This window comes from Hyperoodon ampullatus (genome assembly GCF_949752795.1).
Source record: "Hyperoodon ampullatus genome assembly, chromosome: 3".
NCBI lineage: Eukaryota > Metazoa > Chordata > Mammalia > Artiodactyla > Ziphiidae > Hyperoodon > Hyperoodon ampullatus.
The window spans coordinates 106,532,085-106,552,951 of record NC_136916.1 but is presented as its reverse complement, the minus strand read 5'-3'; the positions used below and the strand labels follow the sequence as shown (position 1 = coordinate 106,552,951).

Here is a 20,867-nt window from a genome sequence, read left to right as displayed (position 1 = left end):
ATCAATCAAGGTCACAGGCAGGCATAGCTGAGACCAGAAGCCAAGTCTCCCTCTGCCGCTCCACCAGATCCCTGCTGCCCCACTGTGACCCAGACCCCATAACACTAGTCTTTCCAGGGCCCAGCATTCCCTTTGATGCGCCCAGGAGCCCAGCCAGGCCTGGGACTCGTCCTGTCCTCTGGCCATCAGAGCAGCAGCCAGGAGGAGGAAAGGCTTAGCTTCCTGGCCACCTGTTCTACATTCCCCTCCCACCCACCCTAGCCTCCATCCCCAGCTCATCGTGGAGGAGGGGCTGACAGTCCCCATCTCCGTGACCCACCGTTCCCAGCAGTCCCCATTCCCTACAGAAACCCTGCATAAAGCAAGGTTAAGAAGTTAAGGCTGAGCAGAACCTCCTGAGAGCTGGTTGAGGTCCTGACTCAAGATGAGATCAGGTCACCTTACAGACTTGTCCCCAAATTGCCCCAGGCAAGAGCATTCCCCACACACGAATGCGCTTCCTTGGTGCTTCCTTGACACAAAGCACCAACTCAGGGTGAGACGGGGTCAGGGTCTGAGCAGCAGAGGGACCCTCACAGAATGAGCTGAGCTGGAGGAGGCTGGAGCTGACGGGGTGGCAGTCACTCAGACAGGTGAGGCTCAAAAGTTGAGACTGAGCAGGGCCTCAGAGAGCTGGTTGATGTCCCGGCAGTACGGCTCCCGCTGCAGGATGAAGTCCACCTTGTGATCCTGGCCCCAAAACACCTCCAGCAGTTGGCGCCGGAGCCGCTCTGTCTCCCGCGTCTTCCGGATGCCACCACTGCCTTTTTCCTCTTCTTTTCTCCCCTGCTGCTGATTACTGTGTTCTGTGAAGCCCCTGGCAGAATGCTGCGCCTTAGAAGACCCCTGCGCCCTGGGAAGAAGCAGAGGGAACAGGAAGAACTGATGAGCATCCTCGAGGGAGGTGAGAGCCCAGTGGGCCTCCCTGCTCTCCACTCCCAGTCAACTGCCCTGCCTAGTCTGGGCTCTGGGGAGTGACCCTGAAGTTCCAGAAACCGACCACTGAGGGGCAGTATCAACCCACTTCTGAAGGGAAGGTGGCCTGTTCCTTTGGAACCTGGAAGGTGAACCTGCCACTATCTAGTTCTAGGCTAATAAATTAATCACTTTATGTCCAACAGAGGGCATGCTCAATGCAGCTGGCTATAAGTAAAAGCAAGCACCTTCCAAATAACTCTGTCCAACACACTGATTAGGGAAAACAGGAAACAGGAGTTTCCCTCCCAGCCAGAAGGGCCTGAGTCAGGATTCCTTGGGCCAAGCCCAAGGCAACTTGAACTATTACAGAATAAAGCTGGCCCAGATTGAGGTCATTCTTCCCCCAATTCTCCAGGCCTGCAAGGCCCCTGCAGAGCAAAAGCCAGGGCTGCCTAGGAGAGTCTGAGGCATTACCTGACCGGCTTCTTCAGGAACTCATCCAGTGTAGGGCCATTTCGCCCCAGTGGGTCATCAGGCACCATGAAGAGGTTTCCCACGAAGGTGAAGGGCAGCAGGCTGGACGGGCACAGAGGATGTGTGGTCACAGAGGGGCCTCTGCCCACCTCCCGGACAGCTAAGACCAACACCATCAGAAGCTGCCAGCTACCATCCTTCGCAAAGCAATGTCAGCCCCTTCCCAGAGTCCTCACCCGGTGGCAGAGCAGAGCTGGTTTTAGAGAAAGGTCTGAGTCCGTGCCCTGTGCTCAGGGGAGGGCTCCCTCACCGCTCTCTAATGATTGCCATCCACTTCTCAGACTCCTCTGCCAGGTCCCGGAACTGGTCATTGGAGACAATGATCCCATCGGTCTCTTCAGCCAGCTTCACCATGAACCTGTCACGAAAACCACGGCAGCCATATTGGGTTTCTCCAAGGTCCCAACCCCAAAGAGCGTTATCGACTCCCGTGACCCACTTCTGGTGATGGAGTTCTGGCCCCCTCACCTTGATCCAGCCACCAGGTGACTGACTGCATACAGGTGCCACGGGTTAGAAAGGAAACCCATGAAAGATGAGTCCATCGTGGTTCCCCAATAGCATCCCCTCAAGTCACCACAATCCTCCACTCAACACTTTGTGCCTCATTAGTATGAGACAGAAAGATCTGGCTCTGGCTCTATCTTCTTCCACCGTGCCCCCATGAATCAGTCACAAATCCATCATGCTCCTCCTCTGAAAGGCTTTCCACTCTGCTTCCATCTTTTCCAGTCCCACCATTACCATCTGAGCTACCTTGACATTGCAAGCATGGTACTACTGCATAGCCTCCTGATGAGGGGGTCCCCTGCCCCCAGCCACTTACCACCCTCCAGTCTCTCCTGACCTCCCCCAAGAGAACATGCTCTTCCCTACACAAAAGTCTTCCAAACTTGCCCTTTATCTACCAAATATTTCCACATGCCCAGGCCTGGCAGCCAAGGCCGTCTAGAACCCAGCTCCAAGCCACTCTTACGGCCTTATCTCACCCCATACTCCCTGCTGTACTCAGCTCCTGCCAAAATCAATGATCAGATTACACCCTGTTCTTCAAACATGCCCCGTGCTGTCCGACTTCCATGTTTCTCAAACTATTCCCTCCATCTGGAAGGGGCTTCCCCAACCTCACTGATGAACTGAACCACCAGGGGAACTTTAAAAAAATAGATGCCTGGGCCCCACTTTAGTAGTTCTGATTCCACAGGACTGGGATAGGACTCGTGAGGTGAGTCCTTTTTAACAGGTTTAAAACCTAGAGCTCCAACGCATCCCATGTCCTTGTCAATCAATCAACAAAAACTCTCAAAGCCTTCTCTTCCCACAAAATCCCAGCCAGAAGGGGGATCCCTCTCCTCTCCATTCTGTACTGTTTGGTTTACAGTTTCTTTGGGCTCTCTGAATTCGAGAATCAGGTCTTCCCTGATTCCCTGCATTCCTGCTTCCTTCGGCAGGCCACGCACCTAGTACTAAGCAGGCAGTCAGTATTTGAAAGACAGTGTGGTATAGAGGGGACTAGTAATCAGGATTCGGTGTGACAGGTGTCTGGTTCTGAGTTTCTGTCTGGGAAACAAATTAAGAAGATGACATAAAAATGTATATGGTATCACATAATGTACAAAAGGTATTTTCAAGTTAAGCATATTTTACTATTATCACGTTACATCATACGTTGTTCTGCAGTATTCAGTAGGCCTGTGCTACGTGCCACTGTGTTTTCACTGTAACTAGGCAAAATTCCAAATTCATATTGTGCCGTCTGCCTATCAGGATGTACACCACTGTACAGACATGTGCCTTCAAAATTTATTACAACTGACTCAACCTTCAGTTTTAACTGTGTCAGTGCTGGCGTGTAAAGAAGATTCCATAGCGCAGATAACCTGTGAAATCTAGACATAAAACAGAATAGCACTGGGAGAACGTGAACTTTTTGTAGAATACCATTTTCCTGTTAGGGAGTATTTGAAAAAAGTATTTGAAAAAACAAAATATATAATCACTTCAGTTTGGAAACTCGTTTTTAATTTAAAACCGAAATCCTAGAGAATAAAGAACTTGTCACTAGTTTTTTTAAATCGGTTAGTTAGCTTTTAAAATCCACCCATCTCCCACACTGTGTGCACACTGGGGAGGGAATGTGCCCCGTGTTTTTCAGTTAAACCAGCTAGCAGCTTTAAGTTCTCATTTTCCCTTTGCTACTTCATAGCCTTTGCCAAGAAAGTTAACTACTCTGACCCTCCGTCTCCATTTCTGTACAACAGAGGTAAGGCCCTCTGCCACACTTGATTGGATCCATGAAAAACTAAGGAATATCACTGCCCTCCTGCCCAGCACCTTGAGTGAGACAAACACATACCTTAGCTTCTTTTGACATTCACAAGGAGGATGAATGAATGGAAGAAGACCTTGAGACAAAGAGATTAATCCACTAAGAGACTCCACAGTCAATGACTGTGCAACCTGGGACTCAAATCCAGACCTGCAAATTCTAAGACCAGTGATCTTTCACTATCTTTTATTATACCATGTCTTGTACAGTCTTATTATGCATGGAATGCGTTTCTTCATTTATCATTACTTTGAACATTTACTCTGGTTTTTCCAGAAGGTTGGGGAATTTCTCTATGTGTTTGGACATCCAGGTTGTAAGAGGCATTTGTCAGCTATTCATGTCATTGGCTTTCCCATCTTTCCACTAAACCAGTATTTTCTAGACAGTAAGGCACTATATAAATATGAGGCATCCTTTAGTTTGCTGAGTGAAAAGTGAAGGATGAGGGGACAAACAGAGCTGTCCACCATCCATCTCATCCTGCCTGCAGGGCAGGTTTACCTCCCCAATCATAGGGGCACACGGAGAAGAACTGACCCTTGTCCCACGACTCAGGCTTACAGACAGTGTGAAGGGTCAGGAGCTTCTGTCTCTCCCTCAGTCTCCCACTTGGCTCCTTGAATGTCCAGCCTGTGACCAAGAGAGAAGCAAGTACCTGTCGTCATAGGAAGAGATCCTCTTGCCATCCAAGACCCGGGAGGGAGTGAGGGAGAGCAGGCTGAGGGAATACAGCTTGTGCAGGAAGTGACCCTCTAGAGAAACAGAGGAGCACAATGGGGTTACCCTCAAGGTGGAAGCAGGGCCCATCCCCGGACACAAAAGACCAGTCCCAACTCACCTCTGACCTTGGAGTCCCTACTGAAACGCCACTGAGGCACAAAGACAGTTATGTCGCGGTGGCCACGGTCCCAGAAGTACTGCACAGCAATGGCAATGCCCCGGCTGGAGAAGTAGTGCTGGAGGCCATGCCTGCAGTGGAAAGGGGTCAGCATTCTGCCCCCAGGGGGGCCTGGCAGCCTGGCTGTACTGCCCCCCACTTCGCACATATCCCCTAGGTGAATGCAACTGCCCATCTCGTCATCTCATCCCCCTCCCCAGGACTCTCAGCCCCACCAGGTACTCACACCATGGCCACGTTGCTGCCATCGATGACAATATGGCGGAGGTCTGGCTTGCCCGGCACATTGGCAAGGCACAGGGTGAAAGGGTCCTGGAGGGCCTCCTGGAAACGCTGTGTGCCAGTCACCAAATTACCCCCCCGGGTGCCTCGTTTCCACGGAGACCCCCGACCTCGAGCCGCGACCTGCTGCTTGTCTGCCCTGTCTCCTCTGTCCCCTCGATCTCCGCAGTGCCAAGGGGGTTCAGGCGCTGGTGGGGGGCTGGGCACTCTTGGAGGTGAGGCTTCCCCATTATGGAGCCGCTGCAGGAGGGAGGCTCCCCGGGGCTGGGCTGCCTTCTGACAGGGGCCCTGGGTGCCAGGAGGCTCACCCTGGACCCAGAATCTTCCTCTTTCCTGAGGCACCCCCTCCTTCCCCAGGGCCTTCCCTTTCAGAGGCACTGCCTGTCCTGCCTCTCTTCCTCCTGACTGTGGCCTGAAGGCCACTTGTCTCTCCCAGGCCTCTTCCCCGGGCCACTCCTTCCACCCCAAATCCATCTCCCTGGGACCACCGTGCTTTGTCCCCTCCTTCTCCATGGCATGTCTCTCTCCCCTTGACTCCTGCCACCCTGCAGGTCCTGTGTCCAGAGACTCCCTGCCGTCACTCAGGGGACTCCTGACTCCCTGGTGCTGAGCACCCAGCAGACCTGGGCTCCCCCACTCCCAGGACGGGAATGCTTGGGGCCCCTGCCCCCTGGATGCCTCTTGCACCAGGCTCAGAAGTTCTTCCTGGACAGCAAGGGGCAGCTGCAGCAGGGCCTCTGTGTGGGCATCCCCCCGGGACTGCAGCAGAGAAGAGAATTCTCTCAGCACTCCAGCACACTGAGAGGCTCCAGGGGATGGCCCCAGCCGAAAGTCCCAGCTCAGCCGCTCCACCAGCTCCTCCACTCGGCTCTGGACCATGACAAAGGCCTCGGTCAGGCCGCTGACCATCAGCGAGCCGGGCGCCCCCGGCACCAGGTGGGCTGATGTGCTCCAAGTCAGGCAATCAAGGAAGAAGCCCTGGGCTCCCAGAAAGATGCAGTGCAGTTTGGGTGGGTAGTGAATTTCATTCTGTAGCTCTGGGCTGCAGAGACCCTTCAGGTACTCCTGGGGGAAAAGGTAGGGAGGGGAGGTAGGAAAAAAAAAAGAGACTGCTGGAATCCTAAGTGGCCCAATAGCTCCTTCGGGGCCGCTGCTCTCCTCTGAGCTCCAGGATGCCTGAGGAGAGCAATGGAGCCCTACAGATCCTGAAAAACGTGGCGGTTAAGAGGGGATCGAGAAACTCACTTCTTTGCCTTTTCAGTTGACAGCCTGTGGCTGAATTTCCATTTAGAACTTGCCTCAACTTAAGCAACTGTTATAATTAGTTGGTTAAAAGGCTGTCTCTTCTCAACATTTATGTGTGTGTATGCGTGTTGTATATTTCCATCCTAACGATCATCATTGATAACTTTTACTGAACTCACGCTTTCCATGCTTTATCTAATTCACAATAAGTTCAGTGAGGTGGATACTGTTATTATTCACATTTTATAGATAAGGAAACAAACTAGGACCACAATGATGGTATTTGGTCTCGCCTTACTGTAAGTCCTGACTAACTCCAAAGGAATCAGTGTGGCCTCCCACCCCTCAGTGAATTCCTTGGTGGGGCCTGCTTGCCCAACCAGATTATCTCTTCCCTCCCAAAGAGTACAAACTGATTTGAACTGAGTCACTTATCTCCAAGCCCTGGCAGAATCTGGGTCATCGCAGCAGAAATGAAACCGAAACTCTTGACAAATAGAGTTCGGAAGCTCCTCAAAGCTCAGGGCCAGTGAGACAAGCAAAGAGTGGAGATCCTCCCCAGCCCCTCCTCTCTTCTGCCTCCTCAGGGGAGGGAGTCATTGTTTCCCCGGAAGGGTCAGGGAGAGGCGTTCACCTTGGCTCTGCTGGCGTTCTCCTTGGGGCCCTCCAGCTGCAGCCAGATGTGAGGGTTCTCAGGACAGTCCTTCGGGAGGACGCTCATCCCCACCCTGAAGATGCGCTCCACATGGGGTTGCTGTTCCCGCACCTTGTCCTCGGCCTCCGCAGACACCGCAAAACGGTCAGGGGACGGGGAGCCAGCCCCCCAGGTAGGCATGGCTCCTTGGCCGCCCAGCCCTGGAAGGAGGGAAAGCAGCTCAGAGCCTCAATGTCCCCTCAACCCAAATTTGGTCTCCTGGCCTACACCAGCTATCAACAGGTCGCACCTAGTTACCAAACTGGTAAACCCAAGAGGTAACCAGCACTTCAGTCCATCCTGGGGATAGGGAGGGAATGTCAGATTATCTGGACACAAGGGCCTTCTCTCCGGAGACAAGTCATGGATAAACAAGGCTGTCTCTCTGGGATGGGTGTGTGGCCTTTGGAAAATGACCACAGCCCTGAGCAGGAAGCGGGGGCGGGGCGGTGGGGGCGGGGGGGGTATCCAGCTGGGTCTGGAGGCCAGAAGGAGGGGACAGGTGACGAAAGAGTCCCTCTCCTCCGGGTCTCTGCAATCTCCGGGTCCAAGACGCCCTCTTAAAGATGAATCCTCACCAGGGCTGGAACTGGGCTGTCCTCTGGGTCCCTTGTCAGCCATTTCCAAGGTTCTAGCCACTCCCACCCCTCCCCCTTCCCCCGCCGTCTGCTGCACCCCTCCGTCGCGCCACGAGCCCCACGCGGGGCCCAGGGGTCGGACCGGGCCCCACCCATCGCCGCTGGCGGCTGCCGCCCCCCGACTGCGCTCTGCACTGCGGCCTCTGGCTCCCGCGGCCCGGGCGACGGGGAGAGCGCGCCTACCCGCCTCGCCGCCCGCTGCGGCCTCAGTCCCGCCGGCGCCGCTCGGTGCCCGCCGGCCCCAGCTTCGCCCGCGCCCCCGGCCCAGGGAAGAAGGGCGAGGGGCCCGAATCTGGGCGGGCCTTCCCGCTTCCTCACCCAACGGGGACCTCTCTTCCCCACATCACGAACAGTTTTTTGAGTCACTTCCTGGCCGGGGGCGGAGTCAGCCGGGCCCCTCCCGGGGCTGGGCCTGCACCGAGCCCCGGCGCGCGCCCGCCCCCGCCAGCTGCAGGCTGCTCCCCGCCCGCGGCCGGAGCCTCGGCCCGGGCCCAGGCCCCAGCCGGGTCCCTCCCCCGGCCCCGCCCTCAGCCTACTCGCCCCCCCGGCCCCGCCCACTCGCCCGCTCCTGCTCCAAGCTTGCGGGGTCACGTCTCCGCGCTCTTCTGAGTTTTCAATCGCTCCACGCAGTTGTTTCTCAGGAATGAGGAACCACTTCATGGAGAGATGGAGGTGAAGAGCGCCTTAAAGGGACGAATGCAGTCCCTTCGGATGAAGATATAGAAGACCAAGGAAAGAAAGAGACGGACCCAAGGTCACAGGATAGTGACACTGTTGGGCCAAGCACTTTCCATCAAAACAGTTGCTGGGAAAACACAAGGACACTCCCTTTTCTCCAACGGTGGAAAAGATGCTGCTAAGAGGGCTGCTGACTTGCGACGGATTTTGAAGAGGGGAGGAGTGAGGGAGGAGCTGTAGGAGCTGTCTCACACATACGCACACACTCACACACATACACATACAAGAACTCACAGCCTCACACAGACACCCATGTTCTCTGTCGTCCCAGTTCCAGCCTTCAGTGCTCTCGGGAGGGGCTGCCCTGGGGTTCTGGCTGTAGCCCTCCTATATGGCTGCCTCATTTCTCCTCTCCCTCCCAGACCCCAGCTGCTGTCATTTTGTGCCCTGCCGAGGAGGCAGGAACTGCAGTGACAGCAGGAGTGAGAGGCAGGACAGAGTCGTGGGGCACAGAGAGGGATGGAGAGGGAGATGCCAAGACCAGGTGACCATGAGTCCCAGAGAGAGAGCTGAGAAGCAGGGTGAGGGGTGGTGAGAGCCTGGAGGAGAGGTGCGCAAAGCCAAGGAGCAGACAGAGAAGGCTTGTGGGTCACTGAGCCACTCAGCCATGCTGGGAGCAAAGCGACACTGGCCACCAGGTCCCTCACGCAGCCCCGGGCTGACCTTGGCCCTGACACTTCTGGCCCTGAGGACCGGGTGGGCCCAGGAGGGGACAGAGCCAGTCCTCCTGGAAGGTGAGTGCCTGGTGGTCTGTGAGCCCAGTCGAGCTGCTGCAGGGGGGCCAGGGGGAGCAGCCCTGGGAGAGGCGCCCCCTGGAAGAGTGGCATTTGCTGCAGTCCGAAGCCACCACCACGAGCCAGCAGGGGAGATCGGCAATGGCACCAGTGGAGCCATATACTTCGACCAGGTAATCCCTCTACCCTGCAAAGACCTGCAAACACTGTCCAAACCCACTGTGCTGCTAAGGAAACAGCCCTGCTGTGGCCAGTTGCCCCCAAGCCTTCTGCCCGTCTCCCTTCCCTTCATTCCCACCACACCCTCCTTGCCTTTTCTCACCACTGCTTTTGAATCCGTGCATTCCTCCTGTTTGGTCTACTTGCCACCCCTTCCGTTCCTTACTCACTGCCCCTTCCCCCCAATCCTGGTTTCCCCGAGCCCCAGGCATCCCCAAGCCCCACTCAGTAGGGTCGCTTCTCACAGGTCCTGGTGAACGAGGGCGGTGGCTTTGACCGGGCCTCAGGCTCCTTCGTGGCCCCTGTCCGGGGCGTCTACAGCTTCCGGTTCCATGTGGTGAAGGTGTACAACCGCCAGACTGTCCAGGTGACCTGAACCCTAGGCCCTGTCCCATCCCCGGCTCAGGAGAGGAAGGGAAGGGGGAAATAAGTGGAGGCCAGGGGATCCCCAGGCAGACCTCCATTGGCCTACATCCTGGGGGGCCAGGAGCAAGGTGGGAAAGGGCCCGCCTAGCAGAGACTGTGAAGGAGGCACAGAGTCCAACACTGGCCACCTCTCAGCCCTCCCAGGAGGGTGCTCTGAGCCTCGGGTTCCCAGGTTCCAGAGTGTCCTTCTGGGGCTGCAGAGAAGGAAGGAAGCCCTCAGGGAAGTGGGGTTCCCGGAACAAGGACTGGGGAGAGGTGCTAAATGGGCTCTCCTCCCCAGGTAAGCCTGATGCTGAACACATGGCCTGTCATCTCGGCCTTTGCCAACGACCCAGACGTGACCCGGGAGGCAGCCACCAGCTCTGTGCTACTGCCCCTGGACCCCGGGGACCGAGTATCTCTGCGCCTGCGTCGAGGGAACCTGCTGGGTGGCTGGAAATATTCAAGCTTCTCTGGCTTCCTCATTTTCCCACTCTGAGGACTCAAGCCTTTCAAGGACGGAAATCTAGCCCCTGCCCCCTGCCCTCTGCCCTCTCCTGCCCCAGAAGTAGCATCTTCAGGGCAGGAGAGAGACTCCCTCTGGCTGCCTTTATTCCACGTCCTTGCATGGGACCCCGTGCCAAACATCCAAGGTGAAGAGTAGAGCTCTGGTGTCTCGGGACCTGCCCCTCTTAACTTGCCCCTCACAGTTGCCTCTCACTGCATCTCTTTCTGCCTGCAGCCCTAGGATCAGGGCAGGCTTTGGCAGGTAGGGAGGCCTGTGCTACTTTGCAGACTCTGCTCCTCCTGTCCCCCCAACTCCAACCCAGCTTCCTGCTCAGTGCTATTTGGGAACAGATGGTACAGGTGAGCCTGACAGGCCCCTACAGGGGACCAGATGGACCAGCCTCAGCATACCCAGCAGGCTCCTTCCTGTGAGGAGTGCCAGCATGACAGATCTCGGCCAGCACAGTCAGAAGCTGAGCCAGCACTGTGTGGACTAGAGCAGGAGGGAGACTCAGCCAGTAGCAGAACTGTGGGGAGGGCCACAGAGCAGCCCAGAGCCTGTGGCTGGTGCGGCAGGAAGGGGGCATGCACCCAGCCTGAACACAGTATACATTTTTCATGTACATTGGGGCAGCCAGCAGACGGTGAACCGGGCGTCTATTTGTGGCAGATCCCAGATGGACTCTGGCCCTCATCTCCCCACCCAAGACATGGGTGTGTATGTTTGCTTTGGCCGAGAGTGGGTATACAAAGGTTCCTTTGGCAGCTGGAGGTGGAGGTAGGTCACATGTGGGCAATTGTAGATCTCCAGGCATGGAACACATGACCGTGGCCCCCTCCTAGAACTGCTCCACCTTTGTAGTCTTAGGTTCAATCACTTCATGCTCTGACCACCACCTCCTTCCTCCCAGCTCTCTCAGGGACCTTCACTGTACCTGTCCCACACTATCCCACAACCTCTCTTCTTTCTCCTGATTTGTGCTGTCTTATCCTCCTCCTTAAAATTCCTTGGATTCCATAATTCATCCTTTCAACCACTCTCCTGCCAGTATTATAAATTCTGTCTCACCTCTCTGTCCCATTGGCCCAGCATGGATGAATCTATCAATAAAGTAATTAGAGAATGATGCTCAGTGAGACCCTATAGGATCACTAAAGAGAGAACACGACATTATAACTGGGTTCAGGGGTTACAGGATACAAGCAGGTATGCTGTAGGGAAAATAAATGTAAAACTGTATGTCAGAGTCAAATAAAAAAGGATTTGGTAGTGCCTGAGTTAAATAGGAAATCCCAATGTGAATTTGTGGTTTTCAAAAGAAATAACTTTTTCAAACTTTGTCACTAAAGCGGCATAGAAACAACATCAGGAAAAAATCTGATATGCATTCTTAGCACCTGAATCTTTGCCTCAAATATTATTTACCTTTAAAAAGACTCAAGGTCCCTTGGAGAATAGCTCCATGTGATAAATAACTCTAGGCCTGGAACCTATTGGTGAAGACAAAAAGCAAAGATACTTTCTTAAATGTAGGGTAGAGCTGAGAAGGCAAAGGAACCAATTTTAATAGGCTTCCACAAATTGACATTCTGTGACAATTTGATAATCAAAAGGAAAATAATATTGTTAATTGGAACAAGGTGAATTTTTAAAATCCACAACTCTGTTGTGATTTTCAAAAAGGAAAAAGTAACTATACAATGTACAAAAATGTAGTTAATATACTGAGTGAAGAAGTATGACTATAATAGGATATTTTTAGTTAATTTTGATAAGTAGAAGAGTATAAGTATAGCAGATATTATATCTCTTCATAAGGTGCATTTATTTTTCTTTATCTGCATAAGTAGGGAGGGGTGGATCCAGAGAGCTCTCAGTAATTCCAGAAAAAGTTGGAACTGTACCAAAAATGAAAGAGACTGATTGGCACCATCAGGTCATATATTACAACTAGGAAGAAAGAAGCTCCAACAGTGTGTTACATGAACATGAATTAGGCAAACATCCAAAAGATAACTGCTCACTGCTCAAACATGATCCTTCATTTCTTGGGAAAGGGGGCCTCTATACTACCCTACTAATTATAATGAGATTACAGTAACAGTAAAACCCAAAAGAATAATGGCTTAAACAAGATGGCAGATTATTTCTGTCTCACATAGAAGAATCTGCAAATAAAGAGCGCAAGGTTGGGGCTTCCCTGGTGGCGCAGTGGTTGAGAGTCCGCCTGCCGATGCAGGGGACACGGGTTCGTGTCCCAGTCCGGGAAGATCCCACATGCCGCGAAGCAGCTGGGCCCGTGAGCCATGGCCACTGAGCCTGCGCGTCCGGAGCCTGTGCTCCGCAACGGGAGAGGCCACAGCAGTGAAAGGCCCGCATACCATACCACAAAAAAAAAAAAAAAAGTGCAGGGTTGGATGGCAGTTTTATGATCACCACAACCCAGTTTTCTTTCTTGCTGTTCTACCACCTTTAGCATATCACCTCCTGACCCAAGATAGCTCCTTGAGCTCCAGCCATTACTTCACCCTTACAGTCCCAGGAAGGAGGAAGGAAGGGCACACCCATTTCCTTTTAAAGAAGCTTTCTGAGAGGTACCTCCGACAGTTCTGTTTTCATCTCATTGGCTAGAATTTAGTCTAGCCACACCAGGCAAGGGAGAGAAGCTAGGAAATAGAGTCTTTATTCCAGGCAGCTATGCCCAGCTAAAAGGCAGGAGTTATATAATAAGGAAGAAGAGGAGGTTGGATATTGGGGAAAACAACAATATTGGGGATATTGGGGAAGTTTGTAAAAATGCAAATGAGCTAGATAAATTTGTAAATAATGTCAGTAAAGTTATTGTATTAGTTTTCTATTGCTGTGTAGTAATTACCACAAAGTAGTGTCTTAATGCAACTTTGACCTATTTATTATCTCACAGTTTCTGTGGGTCAGAAGTCCAGCAGAGCATGACTGGATTCTCTGCTCAGGGTTTCATTAGGTCAAAAGAAAGGTGTAGGCAGGGTTGCCTTCCTTACTGAAGTAGAAGAATCCACTCCCAAGCTCATTCAGAATTCAGTTCCTTATGGTTGTAGGATTGAGGTTCCTTGCCATGAATCTCTGGGCCAAAAACATCAGGCCAAGTCCTTCTCACAGTTTGAACCTCTCTGACCTACCCTTCTGTCATGTCTCTGGCTTTAAAAATTCTCTGATTTTGGGGCTTCCCTGGTGGCGCAGTGGTTGAGAGTCCGCCTGCCGATGCAGGGGACACGGGTTCGTGCCCCGGTCTGGGAAGATCCCACATGCCGCGGAGCGGCTAGGCCCGTGAGCCATGGCTGCTGGGCCTGCGCGTCCAGAGCCTGTGCTCCGCAACGGGAGAGGCCACAGCAGTGAGAAGCCCACGTAATGCAAAAAAAAAAAAAAAAAAAAAAAAAAAAAAAAAAAAAAAAATTCTCTGATTTTAAGGGTTCTTGTAATTAGATTGGGCCCACACAGATAATCCAGGATAAGCTCTCTATTTTAGGGCCCATAACTTTAATTACATAGAAAACGTCCCTTTACCGTTAAACATAAGAGGTTTGGGCATGGACATCTCTGGGACATCTGCATATCATAGTCATTAAACTTAAAGATGACATATTTTAAAGAAAAGGCATCCAGTTACAATACACTAATTCATGGGAAAAGTGTGGACTTGAAAAGTTCCAGTGATATATAAGATAAGCACTGGCTCAGATTTTCATCATCTTAGAAGGTAAAGTATTTCCCAGGTCCCAACCAAGAATTCATTGATTAATAATTCAAAACTTCATCTGCACAGAGATTATACTCTTCTTTTGGATATCCAAATTCAAAAATTGGTCTGAACTGAGATAGTGTCCTTCTGTTGGGTCTACAAACCCATTTTTATAGTGAGTATAAGAGTAGGTGTAAAAAATTTTATAATCCTTGTAAGATGTGTGTGCTTTACCAAAATGCTTGATGCTTTTAGGGAAGCTGACATATTATACTGATGATTTGATTGAAATGTATAGGAAGATTTAAGTTTGCAATCAATGTTTAAATAATTTGATTTGTAAAGTGTGTAGATTTTGACTTGGTTGTATAAATAGTGTTTAAATGTTGAGACAATTTTTGCTTAAGTAGGTTTATGAAGTAAATAAATTAAACAATAAATAAAGCACAGACGGTGGCTAGTGTTCCTCTCCAGGCACAAAAATCTCGTAGGACTCTAAGGATCCTAAGAATAGAATCCAACTGTCTGCCTTCCCTACACCCACGCCCTGGCAGCTGATTGCTACGGAGAAAAGTCCTGCTGAAGGATATGCTGTGTATCTAAATCCATGGTCTCCAGCCACCCCCAGAGCAATTCTCCAAGCAATTCTTCTGTGGTTTCCTTTGCCAGCTTCTTTCCTCATCTTCCCCCGAAATCCAACTGAAGACTTCTGTTCTCTCCTTAAAACTTTTACTCCTCCAACTGCCCCCACTGCCAGCAGCAGACTCTTCACCTTCTACTTCACTGAGAAAGCAGAAACCCCAGGAGGAACCCTTCCCACCAGCGCATCCGAAAACTCACCTTCCTCCTCATCCTTCCTTCCTATCTGGCTCAGTAGAAGTCGTGTCCTTCTTTCTGTCATGGCAGCTATCTTCATCCACCAGTCATGGATTCCATTTCCTGCAAACATACTCTTTTCTTTTCCTCTCCTCCCTCCTGTATGTTCAATGTCTCCCTCCCTACTCACTCCTTCTGTTTAGCAGTTAAATAGACTCAAGTCTCTTAAGTCTAAAACAGAAAAAAGATGGATATGGAAACAGTGGTAGATATATTGTTACCCTCAGCTTTATATGCTAGTTAGCGTCACCTCTCCTCCCATTTAGAGCCAAATATTTATGCTTACCAGTTGCTCACCCCTTAAGTCAACTGCAGCCTCTGCTACTCCACCTAAACTGCCCTCAGCTAGTCACTCACAACTTCTTCGTCACTAATGTCACTATCATCTAGTCCTCTGTCACTCAGGCTCTCCCTAACATTTGACCCTGTTGGCCACACCCTCCTTCTAGAAGCGCTCCCTGCCCCCATTTCCCTGACTGTGCATGCTCTGGGCTCTGCTTCCACCTGTCTGCTGAGGCCACTTTCTTTTTCAGCCTCCAGTACCTCTGCCATCTCCTAAATGTCAGTTTCCCTCAAGGTTCTGCCCTAGGATTCCTTTCATCCTGACACTCTCTCAAAAGCCTGAATCTCCATCCATATGCTGACAACTTCCACATTTTTTATCTCTATCCAGGACCTCCCTCCCAAATGTCAGACTCCTACTTTGCCTAGCCCACCTTAAAGTCAACCTGCTAAAATTAGAGTCTTTCCTCCCAAAATCTGTTTTCTTCCTTATTCTCTGTGTCTAAAAATGGAACATCCCTGTTGCCCTAACCAAACACCAGCCATGATCCTCGATTCCTCCCTCTCCCATAACCCCCATAAATCAGTTCCATCCATTGTTTTCCATCCATCTGGCTACCAGTATCTCAGAGTTCTACGAAAGCTTCCTAATTGGCCCCTTGGCCTCCAGTTTTGCTTCTCTGAGTCCATTCTCCCCACGGGGGTTGCCAGAGTGGCAATTTCACTGCCTAAAGCCCTTCAGGGTATTGTGGGGAAGGGAGAGGGTCTAGGATTAAATCCATATTGCTTAACATGCTTTTTTTTTTAGGTCCTTTGCAATCCAGCTGCTGCGATCTCCCCTGATTCATTTTTCACCATCTATGGGAATGTGAAAACTTACAGAATAGCACTATTTATTAGCTGAGGGAAAATGGCACCCCCTTGTGTGTTGCGGGACCCATAGCTTGTGTATTAAATTAAGGATATGCAGATTATGATCTGCTGAATGCGGAAGCACAGGCCGCCACATGGGGTCAGGAGGTAGCTCCCCCGGTTCCCCATCTGGGGAAGTAAAAACCCTGTAGTCGTTTTGATTGAAGGTGTAGTACACTCACAAAAGGAAGTAAAGTTTAAAGATTTATTACTTATAGACCCCAGAAACCAGGAGGGGGGAAAGGGAAGCAGTGAGCCAGGAGAAGGGCAGTCCTCTGTCCCAGTTCACATGGGAGCAGGATAGCAAGAACCTATTATGTGTAAGGTAGTTGGGGTGCAGGTCACTAACTTTACCCGGACTCAACTATAAGTGGTCATTTCAAAAGGCGCCCCAGGAAAAGCAAGCGGGAATTTGGGGCAGGAGTCCTAAACTCAGGTCCTTATCTAAATGTCCACACTCTGGGTGTGAGCAGGGTCGTTATACTGTAAAATGTCTAAGCGGCAACTCAAAATAGAGATTTTCTCATTATAGCTCAGAAAACGAGGGCATGGCATTCGCGTCAAAATTTATCAGGGCCAACAGAATTGTTCTTGGACCCAACTGAGGTAAACCAGGCTCTGTTCTAGTTTGTAAATCATCTTAATTTGGACCAAACTGAAATGGAGAAATCTTAATATACAGTATACTAATGTATATTAATATCATACATTAATAAAGGATAGAGAGGCCATAGATTAGTGGGGAGAAAGTAACTCTAGCAACAAAGTAAATATGCTTGCATGAGAAGCAGTGAGCATAGTGGTGAAGGTGGTGGGCACTGGAGCCTCTCACTTAGTAGATGCAAATGACCTTCGGCAAATAACTCAAACTCCCCTTGCCTCATTTTCTTCCTCTAGACAATGAAGAGAAACATGGTATATAACCCACAGCATTGGAAAGCACAGAGCAAGTATCCACTATATGTAAGTTGCTGTTACCATATGAATTAGGAAACAAGTTAAAACTGGTACATGTCCCAGGGATTCTTGGACAATCTTTAAAAAGTAGGTAGGTCTTTAATCCATTTTGAGTTTATTTTTGTGTATGGTGCTAGGGAGTGTTCTAATTTCATTCTTTTACATGCAGCTACCCAGTTTTCCCAGCACCACTATTGAAGAAGCTGTCTTTTCTCCACTTATTTATCAAAGATAAAGTGACCATATGTGCATGGGTTTATCTCTGGGCTTTCTATCCTGTTCCATTCATCTATATTTCTGTTTCTGTGTCAGTACCATACTGTCTTGATTACTGTAGCTTGGTAGTATAGTCTGAAGTCCAGGAGCCTGATTCCACCAGCTCCATTTTTCTTTCTCAAGATTGCTTTGGCTATTCGGGGTCTTTTGTGTTTCCATACAAATTGTACAATTTTTTGTTCTAGTTCTGTGAAAAATGCCATTGGTAGTTTGATAGGGATTGCATTTAATCTGTGGATTGCATTTAATCTGTAGATTGCTTTGGGTAGTATAGTCATTTTCACAATGTTGATTCTTCCAACCCAAGAACATGGTATATCTCTCCATCTGTTTGTATCACCTCTAACTTGAGGTCACGGGGAGGGGGAAGGGTAAGCTGGGACGAAGTGAGAGAGTAACATGAACATATATACACTACCAAAGGTAAAATAGCTAGTGGGAAGCAGCTGCATAACACAGGGAGATCAGCTCGGTGTTTTGCAACCACCTACAGTGGTGGGATAGGGAGGATGGGAGGGAGACACAAGAGGGAGGGGATATGGGGATATATATATGCATGTAGCTGATTCACTTTGTTATACAGCAGTAACTAACATAACACTGCAAAGCAACTGTACTCCAATAAAGATGTTAAAAAAAAAGTGAGTAGGATTTTTGTTTTGTTTTATAGTAGCCATTTACCTGTTATAATGCTGCTTTCTTTCAGGTGTGTTCACTTCTATCCAGAAACACAAGGACATCATAAACGGTCCCTAGGAAAACATGGTATAGCAAAGCTTAGGGGGTCCCCATCTCACCAGATAGTTAATGTACTTTTAAAAAATTTTTTTATTTGAGTATAGTTGATTTACAATATTGTGTTAGAGTTTATGTACTTTTTAACATGAGAATGAGATACACTGCAGGACGTTCTTTATATAATATTTTTGCTTATGTCTGGGACTGTCTGCCTACTGGTGACTTTGTAATTTCTCTGTTAGAGACTTGGGAAGCTCACCTGCCAGTGCCCCAAAGGAGAAGGGGAAATCGTGATGGTATAAAGGAGAGAAGCAGTGACTAGTAGGCTGCACTGCCCATGGTGCTCAACTGTGGACACATCTTTATTCGCTCCGCTAAAAATATGTCACCAACAGAGGGCTCAGAAGCCAATGTGGACAAATTCTGAGTATTGCTTAAAGTTCTCTTGAGTAGAAAGTAGAGGTTTTGCTAAGCCGCCTTCCTGATCAATCTTTCACTTAGGAGTTCCAAACCTTTCACTTGCTGCCCTGTCCTAAGAGCATGTGCATTATTTTCAGTGAAGGGGGTCAGGAAGACAAGACCTCGCTGGATTGCACGTGAGCCGAGGCTTCAGACCCCTGTGCTGTGGGCTCCTATGCAGTGTTCCTTCCCTTACCACCCTGCACTGTATTTGCTTGTTGAATTGCCTCCCTTACCTAACGGTGGGCCCCAGAGGGGCACCATGCCATTCCCATTACCTGCCATCCACTCCACACTAGACAGGGCCTGGCACACAGTAGGTGCTCTATAAATACTAAGTGACCGTGTGCACGTGAGCCAGGGAGTTCTCAGGAAGGACAGTTCCTTCCTGCCACTCCATCCCCCTGCCAGTGCTGAACAGGCATTCCGTCAGGTGAGAAAACAGCAAGAAGCAGACACCCGAAGTCTGGAAGCTTGGCCAGGGTTAGGAAGGTTTCTGAGCCTAGGGGGCAATAACAGCAAGCACTCCAGGGGCAGGAAGAAAAGAAACGTTAGCTAACCCCATAGATTGGGTGGCTTAAACAACAGAAGCTTAGTTCCGGAGGCTGGGCATTCAAGATCAAGGTGCCAGGGGGCTTCCCTGGTGGAGCAGTGGTTGAGAGTCCGCCTGCCGATGCAGGGGACACGGGTTCGTGCCCCGGTCCGGGAAGATCCCACATGCCGCGGAGCAGCTAGGCCCGTGAGCCATGGCCATCGAGCCTGTGCTCTGCAACGGGAGAGGCCACAGCGGTGAGAGGCCCGCGTACCGCAAAAAAAAAAAAAAAAAAAAACGAAAAAAAAAAGATCAAGGTGCCAGCAAATCAAGTGTCTGGTAAGAGCCCACTTCCTCACTTGCAGATGGCCATTTTCTCATTGTACCCTCAAGTGGTGGAGAGGCAGCTCTAGTTTCTTTCTCTTATAAGGACACTAATCTCATCTTGGGTGCTCCACCCTCATGACCTCATCTAAACCTAATTAACCCCCGCCAAAGCCCCACCTCCTAATACCATCCCACTAGGGGGTAGGGTTTCAACATATGAATTTGGAAGGACACAAACATGCAGTCCATCACAGTGATGAAGGCTTACTCCATACCCGGCACCACAGTAGCCTCTTGGCACGATTATTTCATAAGATCCTTGCCCCATCCATAATTTAGGAATTGTTACCCTGCACCTGATAGGTGGGGAGGCCAAGGCCCCAGGAAAAGGCTTCATAGGTAGCAGCCTTGGATTCAGTATTCAAACCTAGTTCTAATGTGTTTCCGATACAGCCAAGCTGGTCCAGCACTGATGCCATTCTTACACCAGCCTTCATTCATCTTCATTCCCACCCTGCCCACTTCTAAGACGTGAACGGGAAAGAGCACTAGCATGGAAGCCCTCAGCCTGGGCTCTCCTCACAGCCCTGCCATGAACCAGTAGGGGGAGAGAGGTTGAGCTGTATCCCTACCTGGGCGCTGGTCTCCTCGGTAAAATAAGAGCTCAGGTCAGATGTACTTGGAAAGTTACTATCCAGACTGTCAAATATGAAAGTCTGCCTGGAAAACATGAAGCACCCATGCCCCACAACTGCCTCCCACCCTCCTCATAATTGAGGCTAAAGCTAAAAGAAAAAAAAATTTTTTTTAAACTGGACATTAGCTCCATTTTGATCCATTTATTGACAAATCAAATGGGGGAAAAAAGGTCACCAAAAGGGGTATAAGGTCATAAATGTGGTTAACGGGGAATGGATACAGCACTGAGGAGGGAGAATGAGGGTGAAGAGACCATCAGAGGGAGGAGGGGGAAAGAGGTATCTGCTAAAAACCCCACGGCTCACCTTTCAATTTGTCAGCTGTCACCCAATCATTCTTTCCTGGACAGAATTAACAGCTAGAAATGGTTTGAGGGCAACACCTAAGTAGTTTGTCTACAAGATCTGGGAGATGAGGAGCTGGAGGGAAGATGGGTATAAGATTTTGAGACCTTCTCTCACTTGAACCCCATCTGTGGTGAACAGAGAATCAGGAAGCTTAATCCTGGTCCCAGGTCAGCCACCAACTATCTCTGTGACTTCGGGCAAGTCACTTCCCCTCTCTGGGCTTCTTTCCTTGGCTGTAAAACAAGCTAATTGGACTCAGTGAAAGGCTCTACTCTGGCTCTAGCAATGTCAAGCGTTTTCGCAACTGGAGCTAGGCCAGGAGACTGGCTCAGTTTTGGAGAAATAAAACTACTTAGAGGCCCAGCCAGACTGACCCAGTGCTGGTCTCCACCTGGATCCCCCCTCTGTCAGCGGCAGCAGCCATTCGGAGGGAGAGTGAAGGCACACATACCTGTGAGAAACGCACTCTTGCAGTGAGTGATCTTTGCAGAGCGGCTCTGGGGGAGGCCGGGATTCTCTCTACCCAGAAGGCAGGGTCCAGGGGACTAGGGTGGGGTCTG

General features: G+C 50.4%; 2 protein-coding genes across 2 annotated transcripts; one reads left to right on the top strand and one right to left on the bottom strand.

Annotated features, from left to right (window-relative positions):
• Positions 1 to 639: 639 nt before the first annotated feature.
• KHNYN (KH and NYN domain containing) lies at positions 640 to 7,881 on the bottom strand (the record flags this gene model as incomplete). Its single annotated transcript, XM_079700266.1, has 8 exons — positions 7,764 to 7,881; positions 6,883 to 7,103; positions 4,948 to 6,068; positions 4,662 to 4,792; positions 4,479 to 4,575; positions 1,742 to 1,849; positions 1,432 to 1,533; positions 640 to 892 (listed from the first exon to the last, which is right to left on the bottom strand). The coding sequence occupies exons 2-8, from the start codon at positions 7,081 to 7,083 to the stop codon at positions 640 to 642; spliced, it is 2,013 nt and encodes a 670-aa protein (XP_079556392.1). The 5' UTR covers positions 7,084 to 7,103; positions 7,764 to 7,881.
• A 1,044-nt stretch (positions 7,882 to 8,925) lies between these two features.
• On the top strand, positions 8,926 to 10,175 carry CBLN3 (cerebellin 3 precursor; the record flags this gene model as incomplete). The annotated part of the gene is made up of 3 exons (XM_079699845.1): positions 8,926 to 9,225; positions 9,519 to 9,638; positions 9,978 to 10,175. The coding sequence occupies 3 exons, from the start codon at positions 8,926 to 8,928 to the stop codon at positions 10,173 to 10,175; spliced, it is 618 nt and encodes a 205-aa protein (XP_079555971.1).
• Positions 10,176 to 20,867: the final 10,692 nt, after the last annotated feature.